General features: G+C 47.7%; 1 protein-coding gene across 1 annotated transcript in view; it reads right to left on the bottom strand.

Moving 5' to 3' along the window:
* Positions 1-18,860, bottom strand: part of NUP210L (nucleoporin 210 like) — a 53,045-nt gene extending 34,185 nt beyond the window's left edge. The window contains exons 1-15 of the mRNA XM_081840811.1: positions 18,623-18,860; positions 16,930-17,066; positions 16,519-16,650; positions 15,568-15,661; positions 14,968-15,118; positions 13,474-13,606; positions 12,042-12,197; positions 10,084-10,152; positions 8,400-8,506; positions 7,097-7,237; positions 6,734-6,871; positions 4,897-5,052; positions 3,654-3,852; positions 2,650-2,795; positions 1,066-1,287 (exon numbers count right to left, since the gene is read on the bottom strand). Of these exons, the coding sequence (XP_081696937.1) occupies positions 1,066-1,287; positions 2,650-2,795; positions 3,654-3,852; positions 4,897-5,052; positions 6,734-6,871; positions 7,097-7,237; positions 8,400-8,506; positions 10,084-10,152; positions 12,042-12,197; positions 13,474-13,606; positions 14,968-15,118; positions 15,568-15,661; positions 16,519-16,650; positions 16,930-17,066; positions 18,623-18,795 (2,154 nt within the window). The 5' untranslated portion in view covers positions 18,796-18,860. The remainder of the gene's footprint in view (positions 1-1,065; positions 1,288-2,649; positions 2,796-3,653; positions 3,853-4,896; positions 5,053-6,733; positions 6,872-7,096; positions 7,238-8,399; positions 8,507-10,083; positions 10,153-12,041; positions 12,198-13,473; positions 13,607-14,967; positions 15,119-15,567; positions 15,662-16,518; positions 16,651-16,929; positions 17,067-18,622) is intronic.
* Positions 18,861-19,396: the final 536 nt, after the last annotated feature.

Consider the following 19,396-nt stretch of genomic DNA (forward strand, 5'->3'; position numbering starts at 1 on the left):
TAAAGTTTAGATGTAACCAGAGCCTTTGGACAGGGTCAGTTTAAAGCGTTAGCCTAAGAGAGACAAACGCTGAAATCTCCTAACTACTGAATCTGGAAAGGGGGCATCACTGTGGACGGTGAACACAGCTGGAAGGGAGAATAAGCCAAGCACAGATTAAGAAGAAGAAGAAGAGTTTGGATTTGATATCCCGCTTTATCACTACCCGAAGGAGTCTCAAAGCGGCTAACATTCTCCTTTCCCTTCCTCCCCCACAACAAACACTCTGTGAGGTGAGTGGGGCTGAGAGACTTCAGAGAAGTGTGACTAGCCCAAGGTCACCCAGCAGCTGCAGGTGGAGGAGCGGAGACGCGAACCCGGTTCCCCAGATTACGAGACTACCGCTCTTAACCACTACACCACACTGGCTCTCTATCTATGATATTAATATCTGTGATATTAAGCTATCATAGTGCTGTTTTCTGTAAGACGCACCAGCGCTATGGAGGCTGTGCCTTTCCTTATCGGCCATTACGTTTCATAACAACAGCAACAATTTATTATTTATACCCCGCCCATCTGGCTGGGCTTCCCCAGCTACTCTGGGGGGCTTCCAAAAAATATTAAAATACTGTAATACATGGAACATTAAAAGCTTCCCTAAACAGGGCTGCCTTCAGATGTCTTCTAAAAGTCTGGTAGTTGTTGTTCTCTTTGACATCTGGTGGGAGGGCATTCCACAGGGTGGGTGCCACCACCGAGAAGGCCCTCTGCCTGGTTCCCTGCAACTTGGCTTCTCGCAGTGAGGGAACCGCCAGAAGGCCCTCGGAGCTGGACCTCAGTGTCCGGGTAGAACGATGGGGGTGGAGACGCTCCTTCACGTATACTGGGCCAAGGCCGTTTAGGGCTTTAAAGCAAAGCACCAACACTTTGAATTGTGCTCGGAAACGTACTGGGAGCCAATGTAGGTCTTTCAAGACGAGTGTTATGTGGTCTCGGCAGCTGCACCCAATCACCAATCTAGCTGCCTGTTAACGTCTTGGGCGGGGGGGGGGGGGAGAGAATATGCACACACCTTCCTCCTACCTGTTCCCCCAGCTCCAAGCATGTGATCCGATAAATGTACTGGTTTTGCTTCCTCTTGGCCGGCAAACGAACCTCCACCACGTGGACTTTGTCCTTATGTTCCACTCTGAGTTCCAAGAAGAAGCGGGATGGCTCCAACACCCATGGGCTGGGCCCTCCCTCGAACACCATCTCCTTCACGGAATGCCAGGTCACCAAAGCCACCTCCACAGGGTTCACAGCCTAGTCATTATATAAAGGAGTTAACACTGCCTTGGCCTGCAAAGAATTGACCCAAGGACCCCACCCCCCACCCCTGGTTCCCCACCTGTAAGTCTTCCAATAGGGAGCTCTGTGCTTTCTAACCACCATTCTCACCCCTAGTTCCCAGGAAACTAGTAAGATGATAGATCAAGGTTGCAGACAAAGAACATCAAAATGAAGGACACTGTTTTATACTGAACTAGACCATTTAGCTCAGTATTGTCTACACACTGACTGGCAGTGGCTTTGCAGGGTTTCAGGCAGGGGAGAGACCCTGCCCGACCTGTAGATGCTACTGCTGGGGATCGTAATCTGGGACCTTCTGCAAGAAAAGCAAATGCTCTATCCCTGAGCTGTGGCCCTTCCCTCAACAACGCAAAGGGAATTCAAAAGAGAGAACAGAAATAAACTGTAGTAGTAGTAGTAGTAATAGTAATAATAATAATAATTTATTTATACCCCACCCATCTGGCTGCGTTTCCCCAGCCACTCTAGGCGGCTTCCAACAAAACACTAAAATACAATAACTGAGGAGATTTCACCCCTCCCATATCCAAGAATCTCCTGAGGAGCCTGCTGATTCTGCAGAGAGGAGCAGCAATGTTTTGCTTTCTACTTAGTGAGTGAGTGAATCAGTCAGCGAGTGAGTCAGTCAGTGTATCGGGGAGAGAGAGAGTGTTAGAGATCGTGTCTAGAGATAAGGTTGCTGCTAAGAGCAGCTGCAGACTCTCAGTGTAGCATTGATTTATGCTTAGATCTTTTAGCTCTGTATATAGTTTTGTATCATAGTTGTAGCTATAGAATAAAAGGAAGATATTCTACAGAGCTGCTCTCCGAGTGGTTTATACTCTGCAAGACTCTGCAAAACTCTGCTGCGCAACGACTGTATTATTGTGCAAGTGAATCTGGTGCTCTCAGCTCTAAGCTGTGAGTCCACAGCACGGTGACCTGCTCCTGTGAGAAAGGTGGTCGCTGGCAGTGCTACCCAGCTCGCCTAGCCCAGTCGGGGTTGAAGTGCATGAGTCCAGTTGGTGCACTGGCTCAAGGGCGATGCTGACAATAACCTATTAAACATTAAAAGCTTCCCTAAACAGGGCTGCCTTCAGATGTCTTCTAAAAGTTTGGTAGTTATTTTTCTCTTTGACATCTGATGGGAGGGTGTTCCATAGGGCGGGTGCCACTACCGAGAAGGCCCTCTGCCTGGTTCCCTGTAACTTGGCTTCTTGCAACGAGGGAACCGCCAGAAGGCCCTCGGCGCTGGACCTCAGTGTCCGGGCAGAACAATGGAGGGTGTAGCACCACCCTCCACCCACTACTACCATAGAGTTGGTGCTTCCTCACCTTGAGCGGTTCATAAGCAGCAAAGGTGGCACTCGTGTCAAAATACTCCTCGTAGATGGTGGCGCTGGCTGTCACCAGCGTATGGCCGAGAGACTTGGCTGCTAGATGGATGGTGGAGCAGAACTGTGGCCCAGCTTTCTGCTTACCTAACAAACAAGAGCACAACTGCACAGGAAGAGCGATTGATCTGTCAACCAACTCCAGAACTGCAACGAAGGAGCTCGGCAACCCACCCAAGGGGCAATTGCAGTGCCCCGTGATTGTGGAGTACGGTGGAGAGCACAATGGGGCATTGGTTAAGAGTGGGTGTCCTTCTAAAGCCTGTGGGGAGGCCACCCTAGCAAACAGCCGTCCCCCGAATCTGCTCCTCAGTCTGCCCATGCAAACATTGGGATATGTGTGAGGGGGAGGGTGTGCTATTTTTCATTTATTATTAGGTGTTATGTACTGAGTTGAATGCAGCAGTCTGATTGGTCCTAGAACAATAGGACCCAGAATGCAGCAGTCTGATTGGTCCACAGGAGCCATCCAATCCAGCTCCAGGTGGAAGTGAATCTGCAACCTGATTGGTCTACAGGAGAATCTTGGAATTAGCCAATCACGTGGGGCTCATTGTGTAAATAATGTATATAAAGCAGACATGCTGGGGGAACTTCCATTTCCTCCTCACCACTATGAGCTGAAGAGAGAGCATGAAATCCACTCTCGACTCCGAGTATATTTCAGTGAAATATACTAGGAGTCAAGAGTGGATTTCATTACTACTTTCTTTTTCTTTTGAAATTTTGCACCCTTAAGAATTTTGCACCCACGGCAACTGCCCCTGTGGCCCCACCCACACAATGGCACAGGCTCCCAGGATTCTTGGGGGGAAGCCATGACCGTTTAACATGGCGCAGTACTGCTTTAAATGCCTAGTGAAGATGAGGCCTAAAACAGGAGGTCAGGAGAGGACCGGCTGCCCATTTATGTTAGGGAACAAGTGAAGAGAGCTGCCCTCTTACCCGCTTCATCCAGGGCAAACACTCCTTGCTTATCCATGCCGACGTCCAGGGGTAAGAGTGAGCAGTCCGTGAAGGCGATGGTCTCCCCCGTCTCTTTCTCAACGTGGTACATCCTGAGTGGAACTTCCAAGGTCTGTCCAATCTCAGTGTCTGCATGGAACGGCAAGAACTCCATCTTTGAGAGCTTGAGCACATACACCTGAGTGGGGGCAGGGGGGAAAGAGTCAAAGAGCACATGAAAACATCTTCATGTATGTGACAACGGCCGCCAGAGTTTTAATAGCACAAGGATGGAAGACTGAAGAAACCCCAACTAAAGAATCATGGCAAGAAAAATTGACGGACTATGCAGAACTGGCAAAACTGACATACAAGCTACAGGACAAGGATAACTGTGACTTTAAAGATGAATGGGAACCTTTTACAAAGTATCTGAAGACGCAACAAAGCGAACTGGACTCCTTGGCTGGTTCTGAATAAGCATTCACAAACTTTTTATTAATAATAATCAGCTAAACAGTTTGAGGATCTATACAACTGTGTAACATGCAGAAAACAGCATTTTTAGAGAAATCAAAGATTGGAACTGAGGGAAGTCGGGGGGTGGGGGTGGGGTGGTTCTGTGGGGGGAGGGAGGGGGAGGGAGGAAAAATGGGGGGAATAAGGATGATATGTTTCTGGATAATACAGTGGTGCCTCGCAAGACGAAATTAATTTGTTGCGCGAGTTTTTTCGTCTTGCGATTTTTTTGTCTTGCGAAGCACGGACTTTGGAAAAGCTTCAAAAATCACCAAAGTCTTCAAAAACCTCAAAAAAGGCTACCACACCGCGTGCTATGAGTTGCTCCTCGAAGTGAATGCACAGTTTTAAGAAAAAGGAAACAAACTTGCAAGACAAAGGAAACAAACTTGCAAGACGTTTCCGTCTTGCGAAGCAAGCCCATAGGGAAATCCGTCCTGCGAAGCAACTCAAAAAACGAAAAACTCTTTCGTCTTGCGAGTTTTTCGTCTTGCGAGGCGTTTGTCATGCGAGGTACCACTGTATGTTTTGTTTTAATGTTGATTTAAAGAGTTATTAAAAAAAACAACAAAACAACAACAAAGAGCACCTAGGAAGGAAGAATCAGCTCTCTGGGGATTCAGAACGCCCCAAGGCCTCTCTTCAGACTGAGTTTGAAGCCTGTAGGGTGGGGTTTTGACCCAGCAAGCAATTCGACTTGCGCCAATGCTGCAGAAAGACTTGCCTGTATTTCCCCAAAGTGGAAAGGGTTCTGCACATCTCTGGCTTGCACGGCGGTTTGGCCCTCAACCAGCCCGGCTGTGACCACCCCTTTCACCGTGACAGTGGCCACGGTCTGATTGGAAGAGGTCCACGTGAAGTTGCCGCTGCCTCCCTCCACCTGTGAACAGTTGGGAGAGCAGAAGCAAGGGGGGGGGGATACAAAATGCACAGTTAAGCCTGCACCCCCAGAACAGAGTAAGATGATGATGTTCTCCACCCGGGTGTTGGAGAGAGCATGTGTCACTGGATCAGAAACAGTGGCCTCTGTTGGTGGAAATGCAAGCATGTACTCACATGGCCAGTGGAAGGGGACTGCAGGAATAGAAATCTCAATGTAGCAGTGGCCTCAACTAGTGAGGAGGCCCAACCTCAGGTCCCTTCTGCTAGGGAGGTCAGGTGGTCATCTATGTTTTCTGCAATAGGTCTTCCTCAGCGGGATGTCAGGGTGTCTTTTCCACCAGCCTCCTCTTTGTCTACAAGAGGCTAACATTTTTATTCCATTTGGTATTAGCAGAGATTCTCATGGGTTGCTTCCGGGTGGCCTGTTTAATTTTTAATTTTTTGGTAGAATGTTTTATAATAAAAGGACATTGATGAAAAGGACCTCTCCAAACGAAGTGAATGGGTGGTAAACTGGCAAATGCAATTCAATGTAAGTAAACAAGTGTGAAGTGATGCGCATTGGGGCAAAAATACGTGAATTTCACATATACAACAATCTTTATTACGGTCCAGAGACCCAACAAATAGTTACAAAGCAATACACGGGTGCCACGGGTGGTGGCAGCAGCCACTGGAATCTAGCAACAGGTTAGATGCCCCTCTTACAGGAGATAGGGAAGAGGACATGAGCTATATGGGACTCTTGCTTATGTTTAGTTTATGCATCTGAGGACTTAACAACAGTGAGCAACTTTCCTTAGACGGAAGTAATGAGTTCCAAGCAAGGGGACCTGCCAAAGCTAGATGGCTTTCAGGCAAAATTTCTATGATCTCTGCTGCAGGTACCCAACTGTGAATTTCACACATATGCTCATGGGGTCTGAACTGGAAGTGAGCGAACAGGAACGAGACCTTGGGGTTGTAATGGATAGCTCAATGAAGACGTCGACCCGGTGTGCAGCTGCCTTGAAACAGGCAAATTCCATGCTATGGATCACTAGGAAAAGAATTGAAAGGAAAACTCCCTGGGTGGGATCTCCCAGGGGGGAAGAACTGGGGGAAGAAGGGGAAGTTCCCAGGTGAGAGCTGGGAAGGTTCACTCTCCTTTGTGTGAAATAAAGGTTAAGATATAATTTTGATAGAGAGCTGTTCTTATGTTCTTAAAAAAACCCTGTAGTGTACTCAGCCACGTATAAGAAGGAAAACTGAGCAGTGACACTGTCAGATAACCAAATCATTAAGTGCATCAACAAGGCTTCAAACTATCCATGACACAGCCTCTCCATAAGTAAGCACGAGTGGCTGCAAATCTGACAGTGACTTCACTTCTGTTTACGCAGCTGATATGAGGGAACCAGACATTGTCAAAATGATCATGTTTCATTTGGCTCTTAACAACCCTTCTGTGTTGTGTTAGATGCTTGGAAGGAGACCGAAGGGAAGCTCTGTTGTCATACACAACCCATTGCTTTAGGGTTTTGTCACTGGAAGCTCCGAAGGCATAAGTAGGTCAAAATGGTGGAGGGAATCGGTGCCATTTTTCCTGTGGCAGATGGTTGCAAACATTTGTACCGCAGTGAGAAATGAATAAAGGGCATTCTAGGACATTTATCTCCCCAGGTCTTGGGCAACTTCACCTGAACTCTGTACCGGTACAAGATGTCCAGTGGGTGGTGTGGGAATGCCAAGAAGGAGGGCGTCAGCGTGATGGGAAGGTAAATCTTCACTTCCTGCTTGTGGCTGATGGGCGGCTTTAAGAAATCTTCTGAACCACTCTGAAGGAAAGGGAGGAATGATTGACCTGAATTTTCAGTCTTGAAAGAAAAACAAAAAACACGTACATAACAAGGAATAAATATTGAAGCCTGCAGGGCTAGCAAAGTATCTCAAATTCCCAGCCTTCCAATGTTGAGACCTACTATTATTATATTACTGCAAACCCATAAATCCAGGCCAGAGAATATCCATATGCTACTACGATGAAGGAGCTTTTCTTTTACCTGGAGGAGAACAGACACCAGCGCGGCTTCAATGACGGTGACGCCATCCTTCAAAACCCGAACTACATGGTAGGAGCCATTAACTGAAGATATAAACTCTTGAAAGTATTCTTGGGGAAACTGGTGAGTTATTCGAAGATTCTGGAAACCAAGGGGTGGGGGGAAATGTTGTCAGAAGAAGGGACAGTGTGACATCAAACACTTTATCAGAAGCACAGCGAAAAGGTCACAGATCGACAGAATCATTGACTCCAAGGAAGCCTACAAGGCTGGAAAGGTGTTTTCAAATTCTTCAGTGCCTGCATCCAGTTTTTAAAGACACTTGTTGTTTTTTGCAGACCCAACACAGATAGGCCAGTGGCCCATCTAATCCAACATCCTGTTCTCACAGTGGCCAACCAGATGCCTCAGTGTGAACTCCACAAGCAGGATTGGCCACAAAAGCATTCTCTCCCCTCCTGCAGTTTCTAGCAACTGGGATTCAGAAACATTAATCCCCCTGACTGCAGAGGCACAGCACAGCCATCATGCCAAGCACCCGCTGACAGCCTTGTCCTCCATGAATTTCTCTAATCCTCTTTTAAAGCCATCTAGCTCGGTGGAAATAACAACAACAACAACAATAATAATAAATTTATACCCCGCCCATCTGGCTGGGTTTCTCCAGCCACTCTGGGCGGATTCCAACCGAATATTAAAAACAATACAGCATCAAACATTAAAAACTTCCCTAAACAGGGCCGCCCTCAGTTGACTTTTAAAAGTAAAATAGTTGCTTATTGCCTTGACATCTGCTGGGAGGGTGTTCCACAGGGCAGGCGCCACTACCGAGAAGGCCCTCTGCCTGGTTCCTTGTAACCTCACTTCTCACAGCGAGGGAACTGCCAGAAGGCCCTCAGCGCTGGGCCTCAGTGTCCGGGCTGAACGATGGGGGTGGAGACACTCCTTCAGGTATACTGGGCCAAGGCTGTTTAGGGCTTTAAAGGTCAGCAGCAACACTTTGAATTGTGCTCAGAAACAGACTGGGAGCCAATGAACTCCAGTGGGAGTGAGTTCCATAGTTCCACTATGTGCCACGAAACCCCTCAGTCCTATGCGTGTTCCTCAGAATTAAGTCCCACTGAATTTCATGGGGCTTACCCCGAATATGTCTATACTTTAAAGCTGCAATCCTATCAACATTTACTCTGGAATTTGGGGTGGGTGTGATTTCAGATATAACACGCACAGGATCTCATTGCAAGTTAAGGTTGGCATTTGGGAGAGATCATTGAGCTTCTTTCCCAAGCTGACACCTACTCACATCGGACGGGTAGATCTTGGTGCTCGATTTGTCGTACACTTCGACCGTGATGGTATACTCTCGCTTCACTTCTAGGATCCACCTGTTGCCAGGCTGGACAGTGAAACCTGCAATCAGTTGCACAACGGAAGCCAAACGAAAAGCATTTCCGTAAGGTGAGGCAAAGGAAGCATACTGGATGGTCCTAAGTTTCACATTTAGCAGCTGAGGCACCCAGCAGCGTGTTCACGGGACGTTGCCCATACTTGGCTCCCTTGTTGGCCTTCTCGACCTTAGACAACTCAGTCGTCTTTCTTACGACTAGCCCAGGGGGTTGGCTTCCTCTTCCCCCTTAGCCTCAGCTTTGCCCTTCCCTTTTCAGCAGGGAAGAGGATGATGGGGGCAAAACGAGAGGCTAGTTGGCTTCACCTATCATTTGCTTTGTCTCCACCTATTATAGGTCTCTGCCTCGAGTCCTACCAGTGGCAACGGGCACCAGCCTTCACCTCCGCTGAGGCAGGACCTCTTCTAAGTTCCCTCCCTCCCCAGAGTGATAGAATCCAGCTCTGTGCTGACCAGAAAAGGTACAAGAGATACCCTATTTTTCGCTCTGTAACACGCACTTTCCCCCTCCTAAAAAGTAAGGTGACATGTGTGTGTCTCTTATGGAGCAAATGCAGGCTCCATGGCTTCAGCGAAAGCAACACGAAGCCTCCGGAGCCCAGCAGAAGCCCTGTGTTGCTTTCGCTGAAGCCAGGAGAGCAAGAGGGGTCGGTGCGCCCCAATCCCTCTTGCTCTCCTGGCTTCGCTTCGCCGGAGAGGCGCTGCACAGTTTTCCCTCTCTGTGCAGCGCCCCTTCAGCGAAGCGGGAGGAGAAATGGAAGGGGCTCCGTTTCTCCTGCCGCTTTGCTGAAGGAGCGCTGCGCAGAGAGGGAGAGATTTTTTTTTTAGGTGTATCTTATGGTCAGTTGCGACTTATAGAGCGAAAAATATGGTAAATTCCCCAACAGGATGGCTGCAAACGGAGTTACAGGCTGCACAGCAACCATACCTTTAAAGCACACCCGAGGAATTGTGGTTCATTCAGGGTGCTGGGAATTGTAGCTCCGTGTACAGTGGTGCCCCGCAAGACGAATGCCTCGCAAGACGGAAAACCCGCTAGACGAAAGGGTTTTCCGTTTTGGAGGTGCTTCACAAAACGAATTTCCCTATGGGCTTGCTTCGCAAGACGAAAATGTCTTGCGAGTTCCTGCGGGGGTTTTTTCCTCCCCCCCCCTTTTTCTAAGCCGCTAAGCCGCTTATCAGCTGATCCGCTAAGCCGCTTATCAGCTGATCCGCTAAGCCGCTAAGCCGCTTATCAGCTGATCCGCTAAGCCGCTAATAGCGCTAATCCGCTAATGGGCTTGCTTCGCAAGATGAAAAAACCGCAAGACGAAGAGACTCGCGGAACGGATTCTTTTCGTCTTGCGAGGCACCACTGTATGTTAAACCACAGCTCCCAGGATTCTCTGGGGGAATGAATGTGTTTTAAAGGAACGGTGTGCGCACAACCCAAGCTGTGTGCCCCACCTCTTCCATCCCCAGCTTTGGAGGTGAGTCCAGACGCACATCGCCACTGTCACCCACATCACCCTCTTCCTTAGGAAAAAGCCCAAGTGCCTATATAGTCAAAACTCTGCACGGAGATGCGGGAGGGACCGGTTACCTAAATATCCAGGCTCCACAATGTATATGCTGCAGTTGGGAAGTCCAGAGGAGGCTCGCATGTGGATGTCTTAATCTCTTCGCTAAGGAATTCGGCCTCATCGTAAATTGAGAGGAGGATGAAAGGGGCAGAGTGTTAAGTTGTGGGTGAACATATCAGACGATACAGCGATTTTTCAAATAGCTCTTGTTTATTCACAGGCCAGAAAAGAACTGAGCTGAAGGGTTCAGCCAGCCTGGTTATATAGAGCTCTAGTACAACGCAACTGTAACAACTTTCTGTAACTATCCAATCACTGAACGTCACTTTCAGTCCCTTATTTGCATATGTGGACCTGAGTGAAAACTATCTACAATATGCCCCTGCTGGCCCAGGGTGAGAACTTCAGTACATAACACAGAGGATGTTTCACATTAAACACGGGGTTGGATCCAATATGGCGCTACACTGAAACCACTTAGCGGTATGCTTGTTCTGCTGGTGAAATGTTTTGCCCCAGTGGAATATTGTTGCACAGGAGCAGGCTTCTTCACACTCGGCCCTCCAGATGTTTTGAGACTACAATTCCCATCATCCCTGACCACTGGTCCTGCTAGCTAGGGATCATGGGAGTTGTAGGCCAAAAACATATGGAGGGTCGAATTTGAGGAAGCCTGCACAAGAGAATGTATTAGCAGGTTGCCAACAACTCTGGTCACATTGACACCATGCATTTAAAGCCCCATGATACTACTTTTGACAGTCATGGCAGCTTCTCCCAAAGATTCTGGGAGTTGTCATTTATTAGGGCAGCTGAGAGTTGTTAGGAGGCCCCTATTCCCCTCACAGAGCAACAATTCCCCAAGTGGTTTAACACTCAATCCCTCTTTCACAGGGAACTTGGAGAATTATAGCTCTGTGAGAGGAATAAGGGGAGGGGGGGATCTCCTAACAACTCTTAGCACACTCACGAACTATAGCTCCTATAATTCTTGCACGATGAGTTTCTGCTGGTGCAGCTGTTGTGCTGGGATTCCTCTGTTGCACAACATTTAACACACACACACACACCCTGCTAGTGCATGAGCCCTTGTGCAACAATGAAAAGTGGGTGTGCTTAGCCTCCTGGAAGCTATTCAGGCATGCCTCAGGATTTCAGGGGTCATGCGTCAGGGAAGACCGAAAAAGCTAGTTGCTTAGGAATAATAGGTCAGGAGGTACCCAAAGACTGGGGCGGGGAGGGGATACAGTGGTACCTCGCAAGACGAATGCCTCGCAAGACGAAAAACGCGCAAGACGAAAGAGTTTTCCGTTTTTTGAGTCGTTCCGCAAGACGAATTTCCCTATGGGCTTGCTTCGCAAGACGAAACGTCTTGCGAGTTCTTGCGAGTTTGTTTCCTTTTTCTTAAAGCTGCTAAGCCGCTAATAGCCGTGCTTCGCAAGACGAAAAAACCGCAAGACGAAGAGACTCGCGGAACGGATTAATTTCATCTTGCGAGGCACCACTGTATTTGTGTTTGCAACAACGGCTGCCCAGATGATTTATGCACAGAAATGGAAAGAAGAAGCAGCTCCAACCAAGGAGGACTGGCAGATAAAACTGATGGGAGTACTCTGAGATCGGTAAACTTATAGAAGAATAAGGAAACAGGAAGAAAGAACCTTTAACAAAGACTGGGGAAAGTTTGTTGAACATTTGAAAAATTATTGTAAGCAACTTAAAACGTTAGTGGGGTTTATATAAAACGAGAAATAAAGGAAAATAAAGGATTTTTTAAAAGAGGAATAAACAATTAAGGAATTAATTTAGATACGCAGTAGTAAAGATAAAATGAAAGGAACCACAGATGGGGGTGAGGGGAAGTGAATTTGATGTGCATTTTTTGTTTTGTTAAATAATTTTTTTGATTGTTGCAAAATTATAAATTAAAAGAAAAGAAACAGCTAGCTGCAGCCCGGTCTAAGTTCTTTAAGGATACTTTTATGGACTAAAACCAGGTTAACCTGTCCCAGCTGAATGGCGGTGATGGTAGCTGTCTTTGCATCCAGTTTGGCCACGGGGAGGCCAGAAGCGTTAGGTGCCTTCACTGCATCTTGTAGCTCCAGCTCATAATGCTCAAGAGGCAATTGCACCTCTGTGGAGATAAAGGGCCGGCCAAGCTCAGTCAGTTATTCCCCGCCATAGCTGCTGCGCTCAGGTGTATTCTTTACACAGCCTCCCTCTCCCACCCCAACCCAGCAGGGATGTCAGGGCAGTGATCAAGTGTTGCCTTCGGCTTCAGCGCTATTCATAGTAAGTATGATTCAATTTTCCAACTCAATAAAAGCACTGAAGCTAGGAAAGGCATTATAGGCCAAAACTAATAGTTAGAGATGGGAGCTGTAGTCCAATAAGGCCTTTCCCGGTATGCCCCGCGGAGGACCTTAAGGTCCATATATAGCAACACCCTAGTGGTCTCTGGCCCTAAGGAAGTTAGATTGGCTTCAACCAGAGCCAGGGCCTTCTCAACACTGGCTCCAGCCTGGTGGAACGCTCTGTCTCATGAGACCAGGGCCCTGCAGGATCTGATTTCTTTCTGCAGGGCCTGTAAGACAGAGTTGTTCCAACTGGCCTTTGGCTTAGAATCAGTTTGATTCCCTCCCCCTCTTTCTTTTTCCTTTCTCCTCCTGTGAAGAGGCTGCATCCTAATGTTTTAATGTTGTATTCTAATCTTTTTTAAAATTGAATTTTAATCAACTTGTTTTTATTATTGGTTGTTAGCCGCCCTGAACCCAGTCTTGGCTGTGGAGGGTGGGGTATAAATAAAATTTTATTATTATTATTATTATTATTATTATTATTATTATTATTATTAATATCTGGAGGATGGCAGATCTGCCACCACTGGTACATATCCTTCAACCAACCCACCCTTACTAGTGAATGAGTTTCACCGAACACTGTAAGGCTCACTTCTGAGTAAGCATCAGTGTTAGAAACTGAGGTGTGAAAGCTAGGAGCTAAAACCTAGGTTATGGGCGCAACAATGGAATGTCTAGGGTGCTGTTTTTATAACAAGAATGCAAAGCTGAAAATGAATGAACAGCAGATAAAATATTATGTTCCTTTTTCACATGCTCTAGTCCTTCCCCTGCTCACCCCCCTAATATTCTTAAGAGGGTCTCTTCTCCAGTCTTCAGAGAGTAGCTGGAATTGGGGAGGCAGAAAACGGTCTTCCTTTCCTTCCACTGTGCAGTTTTACTCTGAAATCTTAGGCTCAGTACTGCACTCAGAGCTCAGAAACTGCTCACGCTAATGACATTCCCTGTCGCAAAATGTGCCTAGAATAGTGAGAGTTTCTAACACGTGGAGGATTTCGCAGCCAGGAGACTAAATTATGCAACGAGTCCCCCAGAAGATTAGGAATGTACCTGTGATCTTTCCCTGAACTATTTTGCCAACTTTGTACTTAATGTAAGCTCCAACCAGCAAGTAGACATCATAGGAAGGGATTAAGAATATGTTCTCCAAAACCAACAGGCGCACCAGGGCAGCAGCAACTTTCTGGAAGATTGAGAAACCACCACCAGGGGCACGCAGAGAGAAATGCACACATAAAGAAATATATTATTATGCTTTGCAATCGTTTTACAAGTAAGACTCTTTCAAAACTGAAAAAGGACTGAGCGATTCCATTGCAATATATGCCCCCTCCTGGTCGGCATTCAAGATAGTTGCTTTGATTTAATCTCCACAGGGTGCAGAAGCGACGATGGCTCCACCAGACCACTTTCTGATCGTTTAAAACTGCCGCCTGTCACCTCCACTCCATACATTTAAAGCACTCTTAGAATCACAGAATGAGTTGGAAAGGACGCCAAGGGTCATCTAGTCTAACCCCCCTGCAATTCCCCTGGGAATTGGTTTGCAAAGGATGCTGTCAGTTATAAGCAGGACCTCTGCTCCTCTTAAAGGTAAAGGTAAAGGGACCCCTGACCATTAGGTCCAGTCATGACCGACTCTGGGGTTGCACGCTCATCTCGCTATATAGGCCAAGGGAGCCGGCGTTTGTCCGCAGACAGCTTCCGGGTCATGTGGCCAGCAGGACTAAGCCGCTTCTGGCGAACCAGAGCAGCGCACGGAAACGCCCTTTACCTTCCCGCCAGAGTGGTACCTATTTATCTACTTGCACTTTGACGTGATTTCGAACTGGTAGGTTGGCAGGAGCAGGGACTGAACAATGGGAGCTTACCCTGTCACGGAGATTCGACCCGTCAACCTTCTGATCGGCAAGCCCTAGGCTCTGTGCTTTAACCCACATCACCACCCGCGTCTTACAGAGCTCCTATTTTCAGAGTTCCCAGATTGTTAAACCACTCTGGGAACCGTAGCTCAGCGTATGATCTCCTAATTGTCACAGCTAAAAACTGGCCGCTGTTTCTTTAATGCTAAAAGAACTAAGTCAGCATGAGTCAGTGGCCTACCATGACGCATGCAACCTTTCACCAAAGTGTACCTGCATATATAGAGTGGTCAATGTTAGGGTTGGGTGTGGGTTGGTTGGATGGTAGAAAGCTGGTTGTGTTTGGTGTGTGTAAAAGCTGTTGGTCATGGTTGGAGAAAACTTTTTAAGAATAAAAGCAGCAGTACTCTGCAAGAATACTATTTCTCAAAGACTCTTTTGTGCCAACTAAGGTCTGAGGACTAGGCAAAGGTGTAAAAAGGAGGTCAGAACCTTTTCTTTTTCAAACACTGACACTAATAACTCTATTTAACAAACAACAGTTTCCCAGATTCTTTGGGGGAAGCAGTGACTGTTAAAGTGGCAAAAAGCACTCTGAATGTATGGTGTGGCTGTCACCTCTATAGCTTTGGTAGGCCCTGACCTCGTCTTGCACTGCTGGGATCCCTCTGGGAGTACTCACCTTGTAAACAGGCTCCTGTATTCGGACCTTTACGACAGCTGCGCCTGTTTTGATCCCTGAGACCAGAATCCTATCTCCTTGTTTCTCCTCTCTTTCCATCTCAAATACGTAGTCGGGCGGAGAATATTCTGCCTCAGAGTATTTTAAAATCCTAAAGAAACCAAACTGGGCTTTTACTGGGAGAACAAAGGTTTGTCACTGCATTAACAGTAAAAAACAAGCTGGGTGAAAGTTATAGGGTGGGTGAAAAACCTGCAGCCGCTGTTAAGACCCCCCAAACCCATCAACCCCAGCCAGCATGACCAGTGGACGAGTGGTGGCGTTGGCGGCCACTGGAATCTAGCAACAGGTTAGATGCCCCTCTTACAGGAGATAGGGAAGTGGACATGAGCTATATGGGACTCCCGCTTACATTTATGCATCTGAGGACTTAACAACAGTGAGCAACTTTCCTTAAACGGAAGTAATGAGTTCAAAGCAAGGATGAAATGGAATGAAATCTCTCAACTTCAGCAGCCTACCCAGTGGAGCACACACGCAGCCTCCCGTGTCGTTTAGGATTTTATTAATCACACTTGGCCATTTGGGGTTTCGTCTTACCTAATCTTGCTCGAGAGCTCCACGTTTTCCAACTCATCGTCCTTGGCAATGCTCCACTCAAATTCCAACCCCTCCAAGCTGCTGAATGTGTTCCCTGCAGGCAGGATCCAAAAACGAGCCCAGGCTCAGGGCCAAAGGAGATGCGATGTGATGATGTCTGTCATGTGGCTTAGCTTTGTGTGACTGTTTATTTTTTAATAAAAAAAGTTACATGGGGTGGGGAGAGAGGATCAGGATCAGGATCATAGTATGAGGGGTGAGGGCTTGAACCCTCTGTCCATGCTGTGGGCCTGATCTGGCTTTTGCTCCAAAGCTATCTCACCTTGAGATCCTTGGTGGCATCAGAGAAGGAGATGCTAACAGGTCTTGTTCCAAAACTATGTGAGTGTGAAGATGAGCAGAAGCATCAGGTGAAATACAGAGAAGAATGCAAATTAAGTTGTTGTGGATAAAATAGGCCACCTGCTTGCTAACTTTAGGCGTACACCATAAATAAAAAGTTAGCAGAGCACTGTGACCTATCTTGTCATGTCAAAAAGGCGAAAGAAGAGTCCCACTAGCAGGCCAAAAGGGTCTAAAAAGTTAGCAGAGCACTGTGACCTATCTTGTCATGTCAAAAAGGCGAAAGAAGAGTCCCACTAGCAGGCCAAAAGGGTCTATCAACCCCAGAGAGAAAAGTAAATAAGAATAATAACAATAATGTAGACATGCTATGCAGAACTGGGCTTATAAGTGACTGGCTGCCTCATACCCAGGATTGCTTGTGAATTCTAAAAAAAACAGAACAATCAGTGCAGTTTTGAAAGGTGCACTTTGCTGTCTTGATTCAAAATGGTGTCCAAAATTTGGTTACAGTATTTTAAGAGGTTTCCAAATGCAGAGCATACAGATATCTTTCCAAAATATATAGTAGGTGTTCCAAGTGTCACAGGCTGCCCCCAGTAAGATTACCTTCAGCATCCAGAGCTCTCACACTCAGCTCGAGTGGGGAGTCTTCCACATAGATCTCTCGAGTTCGGGAGATGATCTCAACATGGTCTATGAGATCCACAATGACATCGCAACGCAGCAGATGACCTGTCACTGGGAGGAGGAACAAACATGTGTGTCGCCCACCCACCACATGTAATCCTGTATCTGTGTTTCATAACAGGGGAAGAATAAGGGTGGATGTGGACAATCCCTGTTGTCTGGGAAACTTTTCTGAGCACCCAAATTGCTCATTCAGTGATAAAGGGAAGGCACACTCTGCACATGCTCAGCGTTTGGGGTTCTTCATTCCCCAGGTTTGCATGGCACCCTAGACCCCTATTCCTATAGAAACAAATCCATTTCAAAATTCCCCTTCTTTAGCTCACCTACCTGTCTCCTCTGCTAAAATAACGCTGGCCAGCTTTGTGGCCTGTGTAGAGCAGGTGGTCAACAAAGCTTTCTGAGAGCAAGCCGTCCCATTCTCGTACATTGGATCAATGGTGACTGTGTCATGGCGTGTGGAGTACCTGCAGAGCAGATGAGACAAGGCTTGCACGCTCCTGTGCCCCCCTCTCAAGGAAGAGCAGAGAGATGCAAATGTGGAACTGAGGCAGCAAGGAACCCTCCATCTTCTTGGTGGCAAGGACCACCTGCCGCTTGGCTCCTCCCCTTCATCTCCATCAGCAGCAATTCCACCAGGTCCTTTGAGCAGTTATGTAAGAACTAGTACCCAAATTTGCTCAGCTCCCTCTCCTTCCTCTCATTTTTGGATGGTACCTTTGGTAAGCATTTTTTTTTTTAATGATACATTGAGTACTTTTGCTGGAAGGCAAATATATCAATCTCACTATTTATCATTTGCTCATCAGTTATATGTTTTTATGTCACTGCCACTTGCTACAGCATGAGGTGCATGGGAAGGAGAGCCATTGCTGGTGCAGTAGTTGGACTAGGTGCTAAGAGACCTGGGTTCAAATCACCCCACTCAGCCATGAAGCTGACTAGGTGTCGATACCTCTTTTGGCCTAACCTACCTCGCAGGCTTGTTGGGAGAATAAAATGGAGTGTTTTCAATGCACAATAATCGAGGCTTAGATTAACCTCATAGAACTCCTTGTGGAGAAAAAGGCAGGATGTAAATAAATAAAGATGTACGGAAGTGAGAGCTGGACCATAAAGATGGCTGATTGCCAAAGAATCAATGCTTTTGAATTCTGGTGCTGGAGGAGACGCTGGAGAGTCCCACTGGACTGCAAGAAGATCAAACCTCTCCATTCTGAAGGAAATCAGCCCTGAGTGCTCACTGGAAGGACAGATCCTGAAGCTGAGGTTCCAAGACTTTGGCCACCTCTTGAGAAGACTCCCTGGAAAAGACCCTGATGTTGGGAAAGATGGAGGGCACAAGGAGAAGGGGACGACAGAGGACAAGATGGTTGGACAGTCTTCTCAAAGCTACTAACATGAATTTGACCAAACTGCGGGAGGCAGTGGAAGACAGGAGTGCCTGGCATGCTCTGGTCCAGGGGGTCACGAAGAGTTGGACATAACTAAAGAACTAAACAACAACAAAATAACATTCCTACTTTTCTGGATCTTGGAAGCGGGTTAGCATGGTTTCCCTTCTCCCCTGCCTACCCCAACATAGAGCATTTTATCTTCAAAACAACTCTGCGAAGAGTCGTCAACAGGCTCATCACAGCTATCTGCCAATCACCCATTCCCACCACCCTTCTGAGTAATACCCCTCCCCACCTTCTCACTATATAGAAGGGTCTGGTGACTTCTGTTTCAGTGTCTCTGAAGAAGTGTGCATGCACACGAAAGCTCATACCAAGAACTAACTTAGTTGGTCTTTAAGGTGCTACTGGAAGGAATTTTATTATTTTGTTTTGACTATGGCAGACCAACACGGCTACCTATCTGTATCTGCGAAGCAGGTCAGGCTATTAGACTGCAAACGGCCAACAAGCGCTTCTGGGATTAATGAAATGTTGAACCTGGCCCCACCTTTGGCCCCGCCCACCACAACGTCACTGCTACGCTCCCGTTTGCCCCGCCCCTCTCGCAAGGCCCCGCCCCTCACCAGGAGTAGCAACCGCCCTCAGCGCCCAGCACGAAGGGGACGCGCTTTTCCCGGCTGAAGGGCAGCAGCACCTTCGGCGTGTTCAGCTTATAGGCCCCGGCCGGCCTCGCCAAAAGCGCCAAGCAAAGCAGTAAAAGGGCCGGCCTTCCTGGAGGGGCCCAGCCCAGCCCCATCTTCGGAAGAAAAGCCCCAAGCCGCCGGCGCAAAATGGCCGCGGGATCCCTTCTGCCTCGCACGAGCCCTGGTTCTGCGCATGCGTCGGCGCTTAGGCACCTGGTTAGCACGCTGGACGTTCTGCCAGCGCGCATGCGCGTCCTCACCTTTCCCACCCCTTCGAGTACTCGCGCTTGGTCTCTCTGCCCTTTCCCGCCTCTCCACCGGTCTCGGTCTGCGCATGCTCCTTCTCACCTCGCGGCTCGTTTTGCGGTTTAAGCTAGGGGAAAGGGCTTGCCTGCGCGCATGCGCAGCCCGGGGTCGGACTCGAAACCTGTGCTAGGAATTTTGCATTGTTCCTAATTTAGGCACTTCCGACGGCTGCAGCCTTAATTGAGGCAAGGCACCAGGAGGTCTGCATTGCTTGCAGGCAGGTCCTCTCTTAATCCAGGCATGGCCAAACTTGGCCCTCTAGCTCTTTTGGGACTACAATTCCCATCGTCCCTGACCACTGGTCCTGCTAGCTAGGGATTATGGGAGTTGTAGTCCCAAAACAGCTGGAGGGCCAAGTTTGGCCATGCCTGTTTAATCAATGAAGGAAGGCAGGAGGGCTTACACTAA

Source organism: Podarcis erhardii, assembly GCF_964252035.2.
Source record: "Podarcis erhardii genome assembly, chromosome: 15".
Classification (NCBI taxonomy): domain Eukaryota; kingdom Metazoa; phylum Chordata; class Lepidosauria; order Squamata; family Lacertidae; genus Podarcis; species Podarcis erhardii.